The 22,209-nt window shown below is 43.5% G+C and overlaps 1 protein-coding gene across 1 annotated transcript; it reads left to right on the plus strand.

Moving 5' to 3' along the window:
- The first annotated feature begins 1,417 nt into the window (after window positions 1-1,417).
- TWSG1 (twisted gastrulation BMP signaling modulator 1) lies at window positions 1,418-21,960 on the plus strand. The gene is made up of 5 exons (XM_075585365.1): window positions 1,418-1,573; window positions 6,155-6,312; window positions 10,849-10,948; window positions 14,016-14,282; window positions 18,847-21,960. The coding sequence occupies exons 2-5, from the start codon at window positions 6,190-6,192 to the stop codon at window positions 19,026-19,028; spliced, it is 672 nt and encodes a 223-aa protein (XP_075441480.1). The 5' UTR covers window positions 1,418-1,573; window positions 6,155-6,189; the 3' UTR covers window positions 19,029-21,960.
- The last annotated feature ends 249 nt before the right edge of the window (window positions 21,961-22,209 follow it).

Consider the following 22,209-nt stretch of genomic DNA (forward strand, 5'->3'; position numbering starts at 1 on the left):
ACACAGCTACACAGTAGATGAGGTTGAAAGAAATAGTACATATGTCCATCAAGTTCAACCTATGGTAAATTTAGGCGACAGATACTTTATCCTATATACTGTTTACTATACCTTTCCTTTCTATAAAAAAAAAGAAGCATTATCAGTTCAGAGTATGTTTGTTTTTTTCATTCATATTTATCTTTATTAATGGTTTAATGTTTGAAAGGGAAAACATTTGGTAAAGAATGTAACAATCTCATTGGCTTCCCTAACAGACATGTAGCCATGCGTAAAGCAAAGACCTGGCTGCCTTTGTTTCGTCACGTTCTCAGGGCTTCAGAATGTGGAAGTGTTTGGAAAATGGAGCGCTTACTCCACTCTTACCCCTTCCTCTCCTTATCGTGGAGCCCATAAAGGTATATGGGGTGGGGGGAGGGAGGGGGTGAGACAAGGGGGCTTGTCTGCCTAACTCTTGTTCAGCACTTGGTGATATCATGTAAAAGGGAGCAGCCAGAGGAAATCAAACTGCATCCAAGTCTCAGCTCACCATGTTTACACAAATGTATTTAGAAATACTTATAGGTGTTGGGTTTCAGTGCAAAAAGACATCAATCATCCAGACTTAACCCCTTAAGCAAGTCACTGCTGCTTGTACATTTCGCTCCTGAGAGGTATTGCCCGTTTAATTAGCTCCTAGGCAGCCAGAGGGGTCTGCCATGCTATACTCTGCCCTTCCAGCAACCAGACAGCTAACAGCAGGAGTGAGCAACTTCAGTCCTCAAGGGCCACTAACAGGTCAGGTTTTTGGACATCCCTGCGTCAGCAAAGGTGGTTAAATCAGTGGCTTGGTCAAAGACTGCACCACCTGTGCTGAAGCAGGGGTATCCTGAAAACCTGACCTGTTGGTGGCCCTTGAGGACCGGAGTTGATCACCCCTGCCTAACGGGTTTAACAAAACGACGTTTCCCTATAAATGCAGATGTAATAAGAGGATACATTTGTAGAGCTGTGCTCGGCCTCCCTAATAGATTGCAAGCTCTGCAGGGCAGGGATTCTCTAATCACCAGCGTCAACTTCCTGCTAAATGCATCTGGGAAACCTTGCCCCGCTTATACGGTCTTGCTATTTCTACAAAGCGTGGCACACAGGCGGCACCACGTAAACACAAACACACGTACGGCATCGCCGACCCACGTTAACCTCTCTCCCCGCTGAGCATTGCAGGAAATTGGTCGCGTTACGCCGAGGATCAGCAGCGCAGCGTTAACAAATCACCCTGTGTAAAACCTGCAGCATTCCTGAGGCATGAAGGTAGCCCGGAGAAGAACAGCAGTCATTCGCCTGGGAGGATGGAAAGAGGAGGGAGGGGCTTGGGGAGCTGCCTGGAACTTTTTTTTTTGGTTGAGCATATTGGGGGCTGGGATATCCCTGCTCCTCCTCCTCCTCCTCCTTCTCTCTCCCACACGCCATCAAGGTCTGGGTGTGTGTGCAAAAGGCTGCAGAGTTGGAATCCTGGTGCAGGAGAAGTTAGAGTGGGGACGAGATCAAGGAGGAAGGAGGAAGGAGGACTACCTGCGCGTTACAGCCATTGGTAAGCCACTTGGGAGGGGGGGTCACGGAGAAGTCGGCCCGTGTGTTTTTAGTATGTTTTTTAGTGAAATTCAGGCACGTTACAAACTGGGTGATGAGAGCACCAGCAAAGTGCTATTCGGCTTTCTTACATTAAAGCCGTTCTGCTGATGGAGGGACGTGTCGTAGATCTACAGCTGATGGGTGTTGCATAAAGGGACTTTTTTTTATCAGGGAGAAAAACTTTAACTTATATATTTTTTTTTAAACTAGGTAAATAGTTACAGCGGCATGAAAGCTGCGATGGCGTCACCCGTGCCAAAAAGGGATTCTTACATTCAAATTCGTTACGTTTATCGGTGTGATGTGACATAGCCTATTCTGCATCACGGAGCCCCTTTGCAATGCTTTGCAGCCCACTCTGACACTGACGGGCTTTAATGCAGTAACAAAGGAGGGAGAGGGGGTAGGTGGTCTGATACCTTTTTTATATATATTGGACCAAGAAGTGGTTGAAATGTTACAAGCTTTCCATCCTCTCCGGGTCCTTCATCGGGCACGGCAGAAATACCGAAACAGGACTTTAAAGGACTCTTGAAATGACTGTCCAAAAATATCTAAATAAGTGGGAAGGATAGCTGGCTCACCGTAGCAATGGTCAAGCGCCTGGTGCTTGTCCTATAACATAATACTGGGAATACGTTGCTATCGGTGAGGATGGCAATGAAGAGACGGCACTCGGTGTAGAATCAAAAAAGTCATATGTTAAGAATATAGTCGCACAATCCGATGTTTCGATCCGCACAGTGAGATCTTCTTCAGGGCTGTTTTTTTTTACAAATGAACCCTTTTGTGTTTTCACCTGGTGTACACACTTACGCGTGGCACTTTCTAGTATGTTTTCTATTTCTTGAGAGTCTTGGTCCAGAATAATTTGTAGTCTCCTAAACATGTTCGCTTCGTAGCTTATCGCAGGGGTGGGCACCCCTGGTCCTCAAGGGCCACCGTCAGGTTTTGAGGATAACCCTGCTTCAGCACAGGTGGTGCAGTCTTCGACAGCCACCTGTGCTGAAGCAGGGATATCCTGAAAAGCTGACCTGTTGGTGGCCCGTGAGGACTGGAATTGTCCACCCCCCGGCTTATCTTGACGATCACTAAGGCTGCGGCAAGGGCGAGGAGCCGCGTGATGTCGCCGTCTGCCCGAGCAGGAGTGATTGGCTATCCTGCTCACTGCGTGGGCGAGAGGGGGGGTTCCACAGATGGGAGGGGCGTGTTAGACTGGAGTGGGACGTGACGTCACATCCTCCGCTCAATCTGATTGGTTGTTGTGACTGCTGTGCACTCATTGGTTGTTAGCCAGTCATGTAACCCGCCATCGTGCTCAAAAAACTAATTCTGATGTCTCTCCAAGTGCACGAAGCAGCATTTTGGAACCGTGCATAAGGTAATCTGTATTTAAACGCGCCGAGCGTGAGCACGTGCAAGTCTCCTCACCCTGGTCGCAACCGAAGACTTCAGTATAGTTGTGAGACCAATAACAAAAGCCTCCTGTATGTTTCTGGTTCGCTAGAGTTGGCGTTGGACTTTTCATAGTCTGTCTTTTCCTAATCTACGAAACAAAAAATTGAAAAGCAAGAAGGCTTACGCGAATGGGTGCTTTCCGTTATTTGCCTATTGACCGGCGTGTAAACGGCTGTGAAACGAAAAATAAAGTGAGATGTCTTTATCGCTCATTGCCCTTTTATTTCTCCTCTGGCAACCAAATATTGTATACTGTACATATGCAAATGATGTGCGTTCACCTGAGTGCAAGTGCATCGTTCATCACTAAAACCTGGACCCCGAGGAGAGGTTTGGGACCCTCTGCACAGTAATTAGAAAAAGCTATACTTTAAGCTAAAATAGATTTGTCACCCCTAAAAGAGGCCTAATCAGTTTGTCTATAATGAAGTTAAATCTGTGATCAGGTAGAAGGGTTCCTTTCTCATGTCTTCTTGCGAGGGGGTTACCCTACTCTGCTAATTAAAAGCTTTATCATTCCTCTTTTGTCAGCTCTGCAAATCAGCTGGGGGGAAAAGTCTGAGCTTATTAGCGGGTTATGAAGTGCAAGTCCCATATTTTTGTTTGTATTAGTGTAGCTTTCATTTGTTGTTTCATTCAATACATAATCCTTAGACCAATTAAATTCAACATTTTAATACAGGATACCTGAATAATCACAACCTGAAGTTGACCCTGCGAGCCACAATTTAATTTATTTGTGCTTGTGTAATATAAAGATTGGATACAGAAGGAGTAACCTGGCGGCAGTATTGGTTATAAGTGGATGCATCAGTTTGTGTTTCTAACTTGAGCAGGTTCTAACGTCAAATCATGTCAACCTCTATCCCTAAGGAGAGAGTTGGACAGTATGGCGTTGAATGTAAGAAATACATGTAGTAATTGATACAGGAGGAAATTCTTAAAGTGTGGCGCATAGCTCCTATGGTTTTCCAGGGTGGTATATTTCTGCAAACTTTACTAATAATAAAAATAATAATAATAAAAATTAATAATAATTCAGGGTGAATGACTCTGGAGCTCTATAGTGAGGGAAAGTTTCTTTGTTAAAGCTCCCTCTCTTTATTTTGCAATCGTTGATTCAGGGTTTCACAATTACAGATGAGCTGTCACTCATGCACGTGTGTTCCATTGGAAGATTGCCTTCATTTCTGCATTCTGTAGCTGTATGCACCTCCGTGGACATGCTAAATCATTAGAGTACTGTATATTGTTTTAATAATGTAATTTTTCCAAACCAGACTCTAATGTAACAGTTTCACTGATGGGAAAGATTTTATTGCATTACTCTGTAGGATCAAAATGAACAGAAGTGCCAGAAAATATATTTAAAAAAAAAATTATAATAAAAAAGTGTGTGTGTGTGTGTGTGTGTGTGTGTGTGTGTGTGTGTGTGTGTGTGTGTGTGTGTGTGTGTGTGTGTGTGTGTGTGTGTGTGTGTGTGTGTGTGTGTCTCTTTGTACACATGGTGAGCTGAAATAAATGGTACATTTCCTATATAAAGTTATGGGGTGAGCAGGACCTTAGGGTGAGTCCCCAGTGTAGTCTGCGGCATGCACAGCCCTCTATGGGGCAGGCCCCAGTGACCGTATGTATGTGGGCGCGCGATGACGCAGACGCTGGCATGGAAGACAAGACTTTTGTCTTCCCGTGCCGCGACGCGATCACGTGTACGACGGGCAGCCAATGGAAGGTCAGATATGCCCCATCATGGGCGTGCCCCCCGATCATGGCCCCGCCCCCGCGTATCTCATCGCTCCCCTTCAGACCGCACAGCGCGGCTTTCAACTGTGCATGCGCTACCAGGCCGGCGTGCTCCAGGTAAGACTGGGGCCCGTAGCCTTACACAGGCAAAATGCACTCCCTTTCCCCTTCTCTTGAGTGGCCCTCCAACAGATAACAGGTGGACCAAGACTGGAAGAAACGATTCATTCTCATTCTTCTACTGGGAGTCCCATATAAAAAGCAAATATTTGTTGATTTTTCCCAAGAAACAAAACCAGAAAGCGAGTTGCTTTAGATAAGATCACATGTATGTACGGAGGCCAATTATACTGTATTTTTTTTTTTGTTTGTTTGTTTTTGTGCATTTTAAAAAAAACTACTTTAAAAGATTTCTGGTATTTACCATTTCAGCGGATGGTTTTTACTGTATTTATTTATAAAATTCAATGCATCGTTCAGGATATGTGAGCAGTTCAAATATGGGGTGTCCAAGAGATCAAAAATGGATGTCTTGCTCAGACTTCTGATGCTGCAGATTAAGAAAACAATGATTTTTTTAACACAAAAATAAAACAAGATATATATATTTTTTTAAAGAGCAGAAGCTGACATTTCGTAATGAAGAACCCCCTGGATTTTAGTCCGTGCAGTGTACTCTGATTTCTGGGTAGGGACTTGCCATCAAACTGGACGTGCATTATTTTTTCCCTTTTTCCGGACCTAAAACCAGGGTTGCGTAGATGTCTTCAAATCTGTCAAACAACATTCTTCCCAAAAGTTTGCATTGCCTGGGAAAGTGCCAAAATAGACACAGGCAGCATTTCCGCCGGTCATCCATCACATTCTGTGGCGTTCACTAGAATTTAGTGACCATTGCCGTACAAAGGGCTGTGTGATCGCCGCCTGCTTCTGTTCTGGAATTTGTATGGCACTTTGGGGGCATATTTATCAAGCTAAAAGGGGTGGAATTCTGGGGGGAAATATATGTATATGTATATATATATTAAAGACAAATATCCTATTGAAATCGGTTGGAGAGGGGTTGGGGGTTCAGATGCATCTAGTGCAATTTGTTTTGCCCCAGCATTGCACCCCTTTTGCCCTGACACACAGCTCCCATTAACTTGTAAGGCTTGGTAAAAAATGTTGCGAAGTTTGATGTTTTTGTAGGAAAAAAAAAAAATCACCAAATCTGACCTGCTTTTGTGAACTCGTGCAAATAAATTTCCCATCTCTACTTAAAAACTGCTGCAGGCTCATTTGGGGTTAAGCTTTGGGGGCCGAAGGTTTATTTTCTGTCTGCTTCTATTTCTTTTAGTGCTGCTGGGCTGTTTCAGTCCTGGTTGATGAAACATGAAGTCATCACACATCCCCATCCCAGCAACCGCTCTGCTCCTGTGTTTCTCTTGGATTCTGCCCATTCAGGGCTGCAATAAAGCTCTCTGCGCAAGTGATGTCAGCAAATGTTTAATACAGGTACGATTCATACTGTATCTGCAATTGAACCGGCAACTTTTTGTGCTGTAACGTTGCAAATTCTTTTATGCTGTGATTTCAGAATTGTATATGTACTGTGTGTCCCAGGTAATCCAGGATATCTTGTAACTTTTAGTTATGTTCGGGATAATATTTAATAAGTGTAATGTGGCCATAAGCTAGTTGTGTGTTCGAATCTATTTGGTTATTTATTGAAGGATTTATTGAGATACCATTTTAATCTCATTGCTGAGAGGAGTTTTGAAACTTTGTATAATGTCGAACCCCCGTTTTACTCCAGTCTACCCCAGTGGTTTTTTTGATTGAGGAACCCCAACGCTCTCTAACAGCGAGTCTGGCATCACGCGCATTATAAATTCATCTGCATTTGGTACAATTTTAAAATTAAAGGGAACTCTTTAGGGAAACCCAAGGGTTCCTATGAACCCCGTTTGAAAAACGCTGGTCTAGTCGTACGAATGTAAATCTTACTCCTATAAATATCACGTCACACCCACAAATACAATGTGATAAAATCCTTGTGTAAGTAAGCATGGCATGTTTCCTAAATGTGCAATCCCATCAAGATAACCAAATGGCAGTTATATGTTTAGTCATTTTAAATATGGGGTATTGTGGTCTTAAAAAAAAAAAAATTGGTCATCTATAAATCTACATGTTTTTACACATTTATGGAAGTTAAAGTTCTTTCCTTTTGTGTTCACTTTTAGTTAGAACTCCTTATCAGTGCTAATTGTCTTGGGGGTGTTTCTCTGCACTTGTACCTAAGGCTTTGGTCCCGCGGCGTCCTGCGGCGCGCGCGGCGGCTCCTTTCCTCCAGTTTGGAGGTCCCCGCTGGCTCCTTCTGACGTGGCTGACAGCGTGCTGTGACGCGTCAGCCGGCCGATGCTGCAAGCTCCTAGTGATTTGCAGCTCTGACGCGTCACGTGGTGCGGCAGTCAGCCAATGAGGGAGGAGCTGAGGGAGGCGGCCTGTTGAGGTGTGTGTGTGTGTGTGTGTGTGGTTTTTTTTTAACTTTTTGGCCCGCTCATAAGTTTCATTTGGGAGGAGGGAACAGGGAGCCTCAGCCCGCGATGAGACACCCGCGGGTCAATGGAGTTGCCGTTTCTGCTTCTGATGACAGAGCGTGATCGTACAGTATCTCCGGGCTCGTGCACAACCTGGGGGGGACGATGGATGGATCCTCCGCTCAAACCACACCCCCCTCTCCCTACAGACCGCAGATAGCGGTCAAGTGCCTCACCACGCGCGTGTGGGCGTGTGTTCTGAGGCAGCGGGGCCTTAGTCTAAGGCTAAGGTCCCGTTGCACGCGTCCGCACGGCTGGCTTGCTTGCCGGCGGCGCGTGCAACTCGCTGTACTGCGATTTGCGGTCTACAGGATACTTTCCTCGGAGTGGGGGGGGGGGCGTGGCCAAACGGGTCGGGGGGGGGGGCGCGGCCATGACGTGAGGGGGCGCGGCCATGACGTGAGGGGCCGGAGCGGGAGGTGGGCGGGAGTGGGAGGATTGACAGGGAGGGGGGCGTGGCTTGAGCGGAGGGACCCGCTACTCTAACCCCCCTCCCTCCACGGGCTGCCACGGGTTGCAGGTAAGTAAAAAAAACACACACACGCAGGCACTCATACATACATACACACACACACGCAGGCACTCATACATACATACATACACACACACACGCAGGCACTCATACATACATACATACACACACACACACGCAGGCACTCATACATACATACATACATACACACACACACACACACAGGCAGGCACTCACGCACTCATACACACACATACACACACAGACAGAGACAGGCATGCACATACACACACACACACAGACAGGCACGCACGCACTCAGACACACACACAGACAGGCACTCACGCTGCTTTCACTCCACACTCCTCCCCGCTCCCCGAAGCCTCTCCTCCTCCCGCAGCCTCCCCTCCCCATTGGCTCACAGCCACACCACGTGACGCGTCAACGCTAGGAAACACCATTCTGTGGTGTCTCCTAGCGGCTGACGCGCCACAGCGTGTAGTCAGCTGTGCAGCCAGTGGGGACCGGGACCGGCTCGCGAGGATTCCCCTGCTGGTGGGGAACTCGCTACATTGCCGCCCGCGCCAACGAGCGCAGCGGGTCCCAGGCCTAAGGCAGGGGTGGCCAACTCCAGTCCTCAAGGGACACCAACAGGTCAAGCTTTCAGGATATCCTTGCTTCAGCACAGTTGGACCAACCATTGACTGCACCGCTTGTGCTGAAGCAGCGATTTTCAGAATACCTGACCTGTTGTTGGCCACCCCTGATCTAAGGGCATGCATGGACTGGCTCTTTGGTTAAAAAAGGGAAATCTTGGGCATACATTTATGAGTTTTCAGTTTTCTAACCCAGGGGAGCGCAAACTTTTACTGCTGCGCACCCCTGTCTGGTCTGCTCCGGAGCTCGCGCCCCCCCCCCCCTCCTACCTTGCCACTGCGTCAAATGACGCTCCGGGGTCATGTGACGTCAGGTCACGTGACCCACGGCTGCCGCCTGTGATGTCATGTCACATGACCCTGTGGCGTCATTTGATGCCGTGTTGCCATAGCGCCGTTAATGTACATAGCGCTTCACAGCAGTAATACACACGACATAATCATATAAATAACACAGATAACACATAATGGGAAGAAGCGCTTCAGACATAAAAGTAACATTTAGGGAAAGGAGTCCCTGCTCCGAAGAGCTCGCAATCTAATTATTCTACTGGGTAACACAGCATAATCCTATTTCAGTCTACATGGAAAAGTTATCCACCCCATATTATAATCCGCTCATTCCAAAAGTGTTTTGGAGTCCGCGTCTGTATCTGACGGTAAGAACCATTCTGCTGTCCTGGGTTTGTCAGGCGGGGTTGGAAGAACGAGATCCAAATCTTCAAACTGAAAGTATTTGCAGAGGTCATGCAGTTGCTGCTTTATCTGCTCTGACCATTGTTTAAAGGCCATTAAGGACTTGGTGTGTAAACTGCAGCTTAATGTGGCTTAATTACTTCCTTTGGTGTCAGACTGGCAGACGGTAAGCTGTAGACCCCTAGTCTCCGCATTACAAAGCGCATGACCATCCCTCTCCCAATTCTGAACAGTCACAGTGACTGACAGGCCAAGTAAGGGTTCAGTGATTTTATTGTGTGTGTGTATGTGTGTGTGTGTGTGTGTGTGTATGTATAGTTATGGTGGGTGAAAAAAGGCAACAATAAACCTCCACCGTATCGCATATAGCAAATAAAAATCTCACTTGTGAGCACATTCACATGTCTTAGACAGGTCTGCAACCCTGCCTTTCACCATTATCCCCAGCATACAGTGCTTCCACTACAGCAAGGGATTCTGGGAAATGACATGCAAATGAGTACAATGTTGCCTTTTTGCTTCAAGTCCATGTTGCCATGGACAAGCTTATGTGAAAAGCAGAGTTGCAGACCTGCCTGAGACATGTCAATGTGCTGATCATTATATTTTCCTTTGCTCTATGCTATATGGTGGAGGGTTTTTGTCACTTTTTTTCACCCACCATAACCTTAAATAAGTTATCTTTTTAGAAACCCCCCCAAAATGGCCTATAAAAATGACTTGCTAGCAAGTTCAAGTATTAGTCGCAAGATTATTGGCATGTAGCCTGTGCAAAGCATATGATCTTCTAATAATTGAATCTGTCAGACAGTCGCACGCTCTGGCCCTAAAGCATGAAACTATTTGCTATAATCCAATACAAAGTGAGAGGTTCTGATTGAGAGGGATTTTTTTTTTTAATCCTTTGACAAGCAGATGGGGTCATGAAACTGTGTTTTTTTGTTTTGTTTTTTTTTTAATGGCTAAAGAATGTGTTGTTTTGTGTTACACTTCTACCTTGCATCTTGTTTTTTTTATTATTACCAAGTAATATATTGGTATTACCAAGTAGTAACCAAATTTTCCTGCCTTGTTTTTGTTGCTCTCTTCAGTGGCAGGCTGTCTAGTAGCACAAAATGCCCAACGTGCTGTGGTACTAGGCCACGTGACCAGCCAAAGGGTCATTTCTGTGCAGAGTCTTGTGCTGTTCTATGTACAGAAATACGCCACTCGAAGGGGTTAACGCGCGTTAAGATTTTCTTTTCCGCAAGAGAAAAGGAAGGCTAGTAGATAGGAAGACAGTATCGCAAGAACGAAAAGGTTTCATTAGCACAGATACCAAGGCGGTGTCACAAAAGCATGTAACGTGTGATGTAAATTACAGGTAACAAGACTTCTGGCGCCGAGCCTGATATGATTCATCTCTAGTTCTGCAAATCAGGAGCAACAGGAACGACACCTCCTGTGCAGAGGGTTGAAACAGGATAGTTTTGTATTTTACCCTTATGGCATGGAGTACCACTATTATTTTTATATAAATATAGCAATGAATCTCAATATAATTTTATGGAACGGATTTGACAATTTCAGTGCTTTTTTTTCCATGAGCCAAAAGCCCGGAGGTGAACTGCTTGTGTTTTGCCAGGAGCTGTGCCAGTGCCGGCCAACGGATGGAAACTGCTCTTGCTGTAAGGAGTGTATGCTGTGCCTGGGGACACTCTGGGACGAGTGCTGCGACTGTGTGGGTAAGTTTGTCCTTCATGTAACCCTTCTTTATTTCCCTAGATTGATTGAGACATATACTAGGGCGGGGGCCCGAGTCCTGCTCCTCAGTATCTACTTCACACTAACCAACCAGTGGAGAGCCTGGTTGGGGTCAGACTTTGACAAGACACGTATATTTAAATAGCAATGTTTTGTATTCATGTAACAACACAATGATCCCGTTTTGAGGACCCAATACACTACTTATGGCAGCTTATCAGAATAATCAACCCATATGTGTATCGATGTGCTACTTTCTCTCTGTGTCTCTTTCTCAGTCCCAGTAGCCCATCACTGATGAAGAGGGCCCGGGTATTTTATTTATTTATAAAATGTTTTACTAGGAAGTAATACGTTGAGTTGTCTCTCGTTTCAAGTATGTCCTGGGCACAGTTATGATGACAGATACATGGTTACAAATACATTGTTACATTAAGTGAGCAAGGTTATACATTATATACAAGACATTGCATGCACAGTAAGAGATGATATATGTTCTAGGCGTATGTAACAGTTACAGACCAGATTAAAATGTGAGATGGCTTTAGTTTTGAAAGAACTTAGACTGGTGGTGGCTGTGAGTCTCCGGTAGGTTGTTCCAGTTTTGGGGTGCATGGTAAGAGAAGGAGGAACGGCCGGATACTTTGTTGAACCTTGGGACCATGACCAGTCTTTTGGGGTGAGGAGCTTGTTTAGATAGGCGGGTAGCTTGCCCAGAAAGTATTTGAAGGCAAGACAAGGAAGATGAACTTTGCGCCTGTAGGTGCCGGCACAGCATTGTAGCTCGTTTTGGCTACTGATGTGTGCACAGTTACAGGCCTGTTTCTTTGCAATGACTTTGGGTAACTCCTGTGTACTGACAAGGATATTGTAGGGGTTATCCCTTAGCTGTTTCTCCTTGTTTGTTACTCATGTATCCTGGGACCCTGTAGCCTGCAGGTTATCATTGGACCTTTACTGTTCTCTCTGTGGTCGCTCCGACCCTGTGTTACATGATAACTCCACTCCCGCACTGATCTTTCTCTCCTCGGTTCCTTTGGGACAGGGACTACTATCCTCTCTCTCTAGCTCTTCCCACCACTTGGAACGTTTAGCCTCTCCTTAGGCTCCTGATAACCAATCACATGAATCCTCCTTTGGGTTCAGTGATTGACGGGCGAGCCTGCCCATCATTACCTAGGTGTCCTTTGAAGGGGGTTACATTCATATGGAACCTACAAACTATAGCATAGAAACACACTTCACAACCAGAAAAAAACCACAGTCCCATTTAGCCACATATAATAGATTGAAATAAAAGCAATCCATCATGCGATGTGGTTTGGTAATTCTTGTTTGATCATTTCAGGTGTGTGTGTGTGTGTTTGTGTGTGTGTGTCTACTGCTCGACGCATTGGAGCTAAAATAAAGCGAAAACACTCTGCCCTGCACAATCTTATCTACTATTTTTCATGTTTGAAAGAATTTCTGTGAAATATGAAATGACAAAAGTTTTACAATGAAACACTCGATCCCTGTGAAGAAAGGAGGAAAAGGGAGACAAAAAGACAGCCGTGGTTTATTCACATCATGTCATCTGTAAAGGACGTGTCATTTTCATTTACCTTCAGTGCTGGAGGGGCTGGCAACGTTTTGCAATGTCACGCACTGAAAGGGTCAATGTCCCGTGGTCAGGTTTTCGGCATAGAGAGCCCTCACTTTGTTGCTTTTGTGGAAGTGTTGGGGAAACTAGACGTTCTGGTGTCGGGGAGATCACGGTTGGCTTCAGGCTGAGCTTGTTTGTGATGTCTCTGGCTCTGCTGTGAAGTTTTGCATGATTGAATGCAGGTGGCACAGCCTGAGTGCCAGACAAGAACTCACCCCCAGGGCCTGAAGATTTTACAGGCTGTGGAGGCCGAGTGCGCCAGATGTTCAGAGTTATGAGCCTGACATCACGATGAAAAACACAAGCAAGGAGAATATGCCGTTAAAGCCGCAGTCCCATTTTACCTAAACTGAGACACACTCGCCACCTTTACCGTCCCTTTAACTGGAAGGTGTGTTTCATTGGTTTTTCAAGTTTTTTTTTTTTTTCCCCCCCAATAGTCAAAATCCAAGGAGCACTTCTAGAAAAACACAATCTACAGAACATACTGTTTTCAGGATGGGTTAATTGTGGGCGCATAACCGGAGAGAGGAATGCTGCAGTGATCGGGGTATAAAGCAGTGTTAAGTTTTCAATACTGCAGCATGTACTCCTCTGGTATGCATGAGCTCATAACTGTGATATTTGTCAGGCTTTTTTTTAGCAAAGCTTTTATTAGTTTTCCATAATATTATCAGATTATAATTCAACACGTGTTTTTTACAGTTTCTATAGCCAATGGGAATAAGGATTGTGTGGTCTATAAGCAATGATAACTCACATAGGCCAATGTTTACTAAGCCGTCTTCTACCTTTAAGACCCCTTACGATTTACAGCCTTCAATTGGACGCTGGGTATCTACCAGTGCTGGGAGGGGCAAAAGGCTGCTTGGTGAATATCTGATAACAATGTTGTCTGAAAACCATGCAGCAAAACAGTCACTTGCACCATATACAGTCCCAACCTAATCTTAATACACTACAAAGTAAATATACATCCACAGGGTTTAAGCAAACGAAGCAACTGCTCGGGGCCCCAAAAAGCTCTGGGTGCCCCTTTGACATTGAAATCATTCCATACAAATATAAGTGGTCTTTGACCCAGAACCATCTACTAACACTTCGTATAGCTCGTAGCTGTATTTTTAGAAATTGGTCCTAAACTGTCCAAAAACTTAAATACAATAATTATCTGAGCATTTTATGTGGGGAGATGAGTACAAAACAATATCTCCTACTGTACCCACCCCCTCCTGCATTAAATACAGCAGCACACCATCCAAAATCAACAAAGGTATGTTGCGAATGTTGCATTTTTAACAATATATTAAAGTAATGAGTAATTTTGGAATTTGTTTGCTGTCGCATGGATTTTCCAAGATGGATCAAAACAGCCACATCTAATGTTTTTAATGAATTTGCAGGAATGTGCAATCCAAGGAACTACAGTGATACTCCCCCGACCTCGAAGAGCACGGTGGAGGAATTACATGAACCCATCCCCTCCCTATTTCGGGCGCTCACAGAGGGAGACACCCAGCTGAACTGGAATATTGTGTCCTTCCCTGTGGTTGAGGAGCTCTCCCACCACGAGAACCTGGTCTCCTTCCTGGAAACTGTGAATCAGCCGCAGCACCAAAACGTGTCCCACCCTCAAACCGGTGTCCATGTGTCTCACAGCAGCGAGAAAGGTATTCCCATGAGATGGTACTCTGTGATGTTTTGGAGATCCTTGGGCTGGACCAATGAGGAAGCTGTTTCAGGGTCGCACTGGTAGAGCAGGTTTTGTATTGACGAGAGTATTGTATATGAAGGTGCAACAAAGACACTACGTCTACCTTCACATAAATGTGAAGCTGGCCGCGGTGTTCTGTCATTCCATTTAGAGTCTCACTAGTGTTTAGAATCACTGACCTCATACTTTAACTGGTTCTCAATCTTACAAGTCAATGTTTCCATTGAATTATTAGCACTTTTTTCTTTTTGCTCTTAAACACAAATTACATAGTTTGGTCAAATAAAAGCCTGCCAACACTCCAATGCAAACCTCAAATGGCAAGTTTATACGAACTAAAAACCATGACTCTCTGCTTCCCTTTTTGGGGGCGAGTCACTAAACTCTGATAATGCGGGATTAAGCTCAGATATACATAAACTGTCACTCAAGTCAATGGCAGGTAACACCGGTCCGAGCCCTGATACCCCTTATCGGAGCTTTGTAAAGGGAGGTCTTTGTGCTCATAGGGAAGAACTCTCAGACTTAAATACTTTCAAAGCCCATATAGCCCAACAATTAACAGATTGCCTGTAAGTGGTTGGGAGGCAGAACTGGCTTTAGGAGGTATACTTTATTTGGTGTTCACTATTATCAGTCCCTGGCCACATGTCTCATGGGCAGGACTTCTATTCGTGAGTCCATGGGACAGGGGGGGGGGGGGGGGGGCTGGTATCACACAAAATATAGCAGAAACTAGAAAAATCTTTACGTATGTTGGGGTGATAAAATATGCCGTTTCTAATCTATTATAAACAATAACTTCATAATTTTTAATTTTTTTTTTTTTTAAATGGTGACATCCATTTTAATGAAGGGGAAATAAAGGAAAGTTGTGTGTGTGTGTGTGACACCAAAAATGTCTAGCCTTCCCACTGATTGATATCTTATAGTCTGCTTACTGAACAAATGTACGTATAAATACAGTATGGCGGGTAAGACAAGTGTCTCCCAAATTAAGTGAAGGTAACGTGGAAATCTCCCATTCTAAAAGCATTCGTATTGTTGTGTAGTTATTTTGTAACTGATATGAGTTTGTCATATGAATGACGGGTACACACATTAGTAAAAGCCCTGTAAAGTATAGCTTTGCAGTGTGTCATTTTAACCTGTGCCGTTTATTTCTGATTGACAGGCAGTCAGAAATGGTTTGCTACACTTGCCAAAACATTGTAGTTGCATGTGATGTTTAGAGATGCTGGGGAGCAGAGGGGGAGATGAGCGAGTTGACATATTATGTGTCAATCACAGTAATTCACAGCAAATGTTCTTATTTTAATTACTGGAAATGAAGACAGATGCATGATGGTAAGCGTTTATTAGCCAAGTTGTCTTTGATCTCTAAAGAGTGACTGTAAATCCTCAGGGCAAGAAGAGCACTCAAAGGGCCAATCTTTCTTGGGCCAAAGTGAACTCATTCCAGAGACGTTTAAGGGATCTAATCTCAGTAATTTATTACTTTTTACCCAAATCTGTCCCCTATGAGTAACTTTAGGAAATAAATAAAAAATACGTACTGTGTGATTAGTGAGCGCTTGTACGGCCAGAGTCCCCGTTCCCACAACCCGTTAACTTTACTGACTGTGATCAAGACAGGGTGGGATAGGCGTAAATAAAATACTTGATTAAAAAACACTTCCTCATTCAGAGGCCGCTAAGAAATTCAACTGGCCGACTGTGTGAGGTTGCACCTTTTTATGCTTTCTGGTGTTGGATATGTAGGTTTACACTGGGATTAGGAATATCCTAAAACTGAGAGTGCAAGGGATAGATTAAACAAATAAATAGTAGATGGAGAAGTCAGTGTAATATCATCATAAATATGCTAACAAATGGAGCATGTGTATATTCGCTGGTTCACATTACTTATTATTTGGCTTCAATCAATTGCAGTATTGAAATGATTGCATAAGCTAGCTTGTTAATACAAGACATGTTAACTCCATTATGGCGATACTTTACAAAACATTGGAATGAATCATATGGATTATGATAAACATGCATGCAGCTAAATGTTTGACGGCATGTTTGCAGCATTCCCCCTCACCACCTAATGCCGTGGTTTTTAACCTTTTTTTATTTTTCTCTTGGGCTGCCCCTAATCACAGTGCTCAGTTGCTGAGGCACCCCTACAACAGGACAGGGTCACAGAAAACACAGCACAGAGAGAGTCAGAGGAGACCGATTGGGCAGAGGGGGCATACTTTCAGACGGTTACAGGGGGCAGAGAACACACACACACACACACACACACATACACACACACACACACACACACACACACACACACACACCAACAGAACAAATAAACACACAACAGGACAGACTCCCACTCTCTCCCACTCTCTCCCACTCTCTCCCACTCTCTCCCACTCTCTCCCACTCTCTCCCACTCTCTCCCACTCTCTCCCACTCTCTCCCCTCTCTCATCACTACACCCTTTTTCTTTATTACTGTTCTGTTTTCTTTAATAACCCGTGCTTACCATATGACTTGTACGCAACACATAGCGGGTTCCTTTTTTGTTTTTCTTACCAAATTCGACCTTATTGAGTTTGTCGAGCTAATATATTTTACTTCGTTCAAGACGTCCTAACATAACCCAGTTTCTGAATCTGAGTGACTTGCTCTAGGAGGTAATACAGTTAAAGGATAAACATTTTCATAAAAGCTCTGGAAAAGTACTTCCTGCAGTTGGCAGCAGAGGGATAAATAAACATGGCCCTGTTTCGGAAATAACAGGGAACTTTTAAAACTGCACACCCCTTTTTACATGCAACTTAAAAGTTAAATATAAGCTGAGCTACATTTTGTTGCTGTCAGCCACCCACAGTACTTAGTCCTGGCCAAATATCTGCATGGTGCTGGTCATTTTTTCCAGAGGCAATGTCACTATCAATTATTTTTAATAGGCCTTCTTTCCTCAAGTCGCCCGACAGCCTCTTTTCCACATGAATGCTGTCACTGCACAGCTGGCAGGACAGGCTTTTGTTTGCTGAATAGTTAATAACCCCTTTGGTGCCGTAGACGTCCATGCAACACCTCAAAACATTCACAAATTTGAGTCGCCAATCACCAAGATGTTGCCAAATAGCCAAATAGCCCATTACACGGTTATGTTCCATATTTATATTAACCCATTTGTTGCTGGCTTGCAATGCTTTGCTAAGGGTGTTTTGATTGTTTCCCAAGATGGTCTTTGTGTTTGAGGTTTGTGAGTCTGTAGAATGGAAATCAGAAATGAATAATAATAATATTTGTTTAGTACCATTTCAAAATCTTTGCAAGCAAAAGGTTAAAAAGCACCGATTAGCCAATGATGCTAAAAACATTATTTTATTACATAGGGTTGATCATGTGAATAGCTTTGCACACCTAATTTGACAAATCTATAAATCCAATGGCATCTAATCTGGGTGCACAGGACACATCATGCTAATGTGATCTTTACAAGGCACTCGGCAGCTTCTCACAATGCGCACTATTGGTATCTAGTGGCACTCTGCACGCTTATCAGTAAAACTGATGCAAAACCTGCATTTATCTTATTACTTAAATTTGGCATGTTACATTAGTAACAAAAAAAAACAAAAAAAACTGGAATGGATCTCATTGTGTGCTAAGTGTCCGCAGCTCTTTACACAGAAGTAGAACTTACAAAATGAATTCCTGTTCCAAAGAGAGTACTTTTTTTTGTGGTACTCTAGAACAGGGGTACTCCACTCTAGTCCTCAAGACCCCACAACAGGTCAGGTTTTTAGGCTATTCCTGCTTCAGCACAGCTGGCTAACTCCGTCCTTGCTTCAGCACAGGTGGCTCAGTCTTTGACTGAGCCACCTGTGCTGAAGCAAGGACTGATTGAGCCACCTGTGCTGAAGCTGGGATATCCTGAATACCTGTCCTGCAAGGTCCCCTATTTTATATGCTGGGAAGCAATCTTCCCCTTGCTCCAGAAGATAAAAGGCCCTTTCCAATGCATCACATTGACATCTTCACATGCATGGGGAAAAAATAATCAAAATACAGAAATAATGCACTTTCCCCAAATCCCTCATGTTTGTTGCACTTAATGCTGCAGAAAAAAGCTGCCGATTCAAAGATAATTAACCGCATTTACCCAAATAACCCTTTCCCCCTTTTTGCGGTTTTGTTCGGCTAATAAGGAAGCGTAGTTAGAACATGATTTGCCAGATAACAACATTTAGAATACAAATAAATTGTGAAAAAATGACAAAGTAATCAAGAAGCAAATGAGCGGGTATTTACCGGTAACCTTTTCACTGCCAGGTGGGCGAGCAATGTCTCGTTGGCGCATCTGGCAGCTAAAGGGTTCCGGGGAATGGAATCTTTCTAAGGAAGACGATTACATTGATATGTTGTGTGTGTGTGTGTGTAAAACCTGTCCAGCTGCACCTCCTACAAGGCGTTTTCAGCTATCTATTATCTCGGCACTAATACTGACCTGTTTTCTCTCTGTGCAGAGCACATGTGCACCGTGGTCTATTTTGATGACTGCATGTCCATCCATCAGTGTAAAGTTTCCTGCGAGTCCATGGGCGCGTCGAAATACCGCTGGTTTCACAACGCGTGCTGCGAGTGCATAGGGCCGGAGTGCATCGACTACGGCAGCAAAACAGTCAAGTGTATGAACTGCATGTTTTGAGGGAGCTCTCTCCTGCTGGATCGAAGCAGCAATATTTTACTGTAGCCTCTTCCCTACCTTGGAGGCCGGCAAGCTATTGCAAACTGGTATGCTGATGCTGCCCTCTTCGGCAGCAAAAGGGTTAAAGCAAAGAGGGATCCAAATTACACCATGGTAAACTTTTTTTATTTTTTTATTTTTTTTTATTACGCCATGTATTTAATTTTGGTAAAAGATGTACTAATATTTGGATTCTTTTGGCTGAATTTTTATCTTTTGGTTTCAGAGTGCGCAGTGCTATTTTAATTTCACAAAATGTATGTTTTATAAACAATGTAAATTTGCAATTGTTCTGTTTTTGTCAGATGTGTACGATTCTTTCTGTGGAATCCCTATCCAGACTTACAATGTCTAATGCGGGGCTTGTCCGGCCTTTCTTATATCGGCAGCTTGTGTCCAGTGCCGAGCTGTTTCCTTCACTGAAGCGCACATCTAGAGGGCACAACTCCAGTTCTCAAGCCCCCCCAACAGGTCAGATTTTCTGGATATCTGTGCTTCAGCAAAGGTGGCTCAATCAGAGGCATGCACCACCTGTGCTGAAGCTGGGACATCCTGAAGATGTGACCTGGTGGGGGGGTGGAGGGGAAGGGGGTGCGCTTGAGTTAAACACCTCTGTTCTAGAGTATGATGGCACAGAGTGCATTATGGCTCCATTATTGTAATTGGCATTTACGGTTTCCCATTGGGTCAACTCTTCATATTCATCCGAGTATGGTTTTATTATATTTTAAATATTGAACATTTTAAAATAGTAAGGCTTCCACGTGATGGAATATCATTGAGTTATTGATTTTTCATTCTGTTGCTCTTTTTGATTGCTTTCTCTCTGTCACTCAATGTCCTCCATTTTTCTTGCCACTGTATGTATCACCTGGTGTCCACTTCCCTCTGGCCACCCTGGGACCCTCTTGCCACCCCGGGACCCTCTTGCACATTTACTTGGAAACAAGTGATACTATACATTGTTTCGTAAAGTTGTGAAGAATACGTGGGCACAGTTATCCTAGTGAGTACCTATTTGATTCATGTGTCACGTTAAATTTAGAGCTAATATGATCAAATGAGAAGTAGTATTGTCCTGTGACTGGCTTCAATGTATCATGTTACTTTCCTCCAATGTTGTCCAATATGTCAGATTGCTGTGGAAGTGTCAACAAAAGTAGCATGTGAGCAGTTACACTACTCGCATATTATAATAGGAAGTATCAAAATCAGTGTCTGTGCATACTATTTCTCCCCATGTATTCTGTATACAAACCTCTGCCAGGTCTGAGGTGTTGTGTAACATACAAATGGTATAGTGCTTCATTTGGTTCTCCAAAGGGGCCATATCCGAAAGCATTTAGAAGAAGAGCCACAAGCTTATTGCATTGTAATTTTAGATACATTTGGAAAATATTCAATTTCAAGATTTTTACATGCATTTATAACATCTGTAACGTGTAACATATTCACATTATCTTAACTTACAAGTGAGTCTCTGTGGCAAATTGCACTTAGCTCCCTATGCAACTAGTATGAATTAAGCAAGAGCAGAGCGTTACATCAAGGCCCTTTCCCGGGCTACATTTGGCCCACGGTCAGCCCTTATATTGAGCATCAAAGCCATTTCTGTTGTGATAGACCCCTAGAGCTGTTCATGCCAATGTTGGGTTTGAACTAGTTTTTTTTGCAAACGAAATGTAGTTTTGTACATTTACTGTAGTCTCTTGTTCATCTGCTTGAATTTAACCCTAGAGAGGTCTTCCCAGTCTTGCTCTAAATGTCCCCTTTGTGCTATTAAAGCATGTTTGCCACCGGCCCTGCTCATCCTTAGCTTGTGTGGAATATGTGTACCAGCTATTGGTTGAACATGCTACATACGGAGCTCCGGTGCCATCCATACACATTCTCTGATCTTGCAGACCACTGAAAAAACTTCCACTTTTTTTTTTCCAAGTAAATATTTAAACACGGCTTGTGTTCTGTATAGATTATATAGCATAAACCTCATTTAAATGGTACCTAAATATATATGTTTTACCACTTTTAAATCACTGTGCTCTTCTATGATGTGGCTCAGTGTAAGTATGTTTGGTACATAATTTACTGGGAGGATCCATGTGTATGAATGAATGGAGTCTACGGCTGCGTCCCCACTGGCGCTGACCGCGCTCATGCTTGAGTTGGTGATGTCAACAACTCTCAAAGCATAAGCGCAGGGTGTCCTGCCTAATTATGGGAGCGGGGGGCATGGATTGTGTGTGTGTGTGTGTGTGTGTACTTGCCTCTGCTGAGCATGCTTCAATCTCAATTTTTTTTGTCTTCCCAAGTGCCGAGCTTGGGAGAGCATACATGCACGAACCTCCGCAAGCGCCATGCGCTCGGCGCCAGTGGGGACGCAGCCTAAGGCCACGATCCACAAAAGGGTGCTAAGCTTTAGAACACCATTCATATGAATGGGAGTAATGGTGTGCTAAATCTTGGCACCCTTTTGTGGATCTGGGTGGGTCATACCCTTCTCCAACTTAAGGACAACTTTGCAGCATATTGAATAGGGGGCTGTATGTTTTAGAGCAAGTAAAGTTGTGCTCATTGGTATAACGAAGGACCTTTTGAGAAGGCAAATCTTTAAAGGGAATACACGCAAAGGACCTAACATTTGTAAAACGAAATGTGTGTATGAAATCTACAATATAATAGATGTAGGCAATGTTTTTTTTTTTTACCATAGTTATAACGATCAAGTGACCTTATGAGAGTTTGAGGTTGTGGAGCAAATAAATTACATTTTAATAGAATAATCAAATACTCCATCTTGGTCTGATGATACAGTTGAGTGACACTTGACATATGAGAGATGACAACTGGGGGAAAAAAAAAATATATATATATATATATAGCATACAGTTGTATTTGTGTGTATATATATATATATATATATATATATATATATATATATATATATATATATATATATATATATATATATATATATATATATATATATAATAAAAAAAAGGTTTTGTATAAAAAAAATTGCTATGTACTGTTCCTAAGTATGTATGTAACCAAGTATTACTTTGCTTTATCATTGCAGCAAATTATGTATTGTTACGTTCTTAATAAAACTTTTATATTTTACTTTTTTTTTTATAAATAA

Source organism: Ascaphus truei, chromosome 2 (genome assembly GCF_040206685.1).
Source record: "Ascaphus truei isolate aAscTru1 chromosome 2, aAscTru1.hap1, whole genome shotgun sequence".
Classification (NCBI taxonomy): domain Eukaryota; kingdom Metazoa; phylum Chordata; class Amphibia; order Anura; family Ascaphidae; genus Ascaphus; species Ascaphus truei.

Excerpts from the sequence above, each read along its gene's own strand:
- TWSG1 (XM_075585365.1), top strand. The coding sequence starts at position 6,190 with ATGAAGTCATCACACATCCCCATCCCAGCAACCGCTCTGCTCCTGTGT. Across the intron at positions 10,949-14,015 it reads CGAGTGCTGCGACTGTGTGG|GAATGTGCAATCCAAGGAAC; the intron begins GTAAGTTTGTCC and ends ATGAATTTGCAG. Across the intron at positions 14,283-18,846 it reads GTCTCACAGCAGCGAGAAAG|AGCACATGTGCACCGTGGTC; the intron begins GTATTCCCATGA and ends CTCTCTGTGCAG.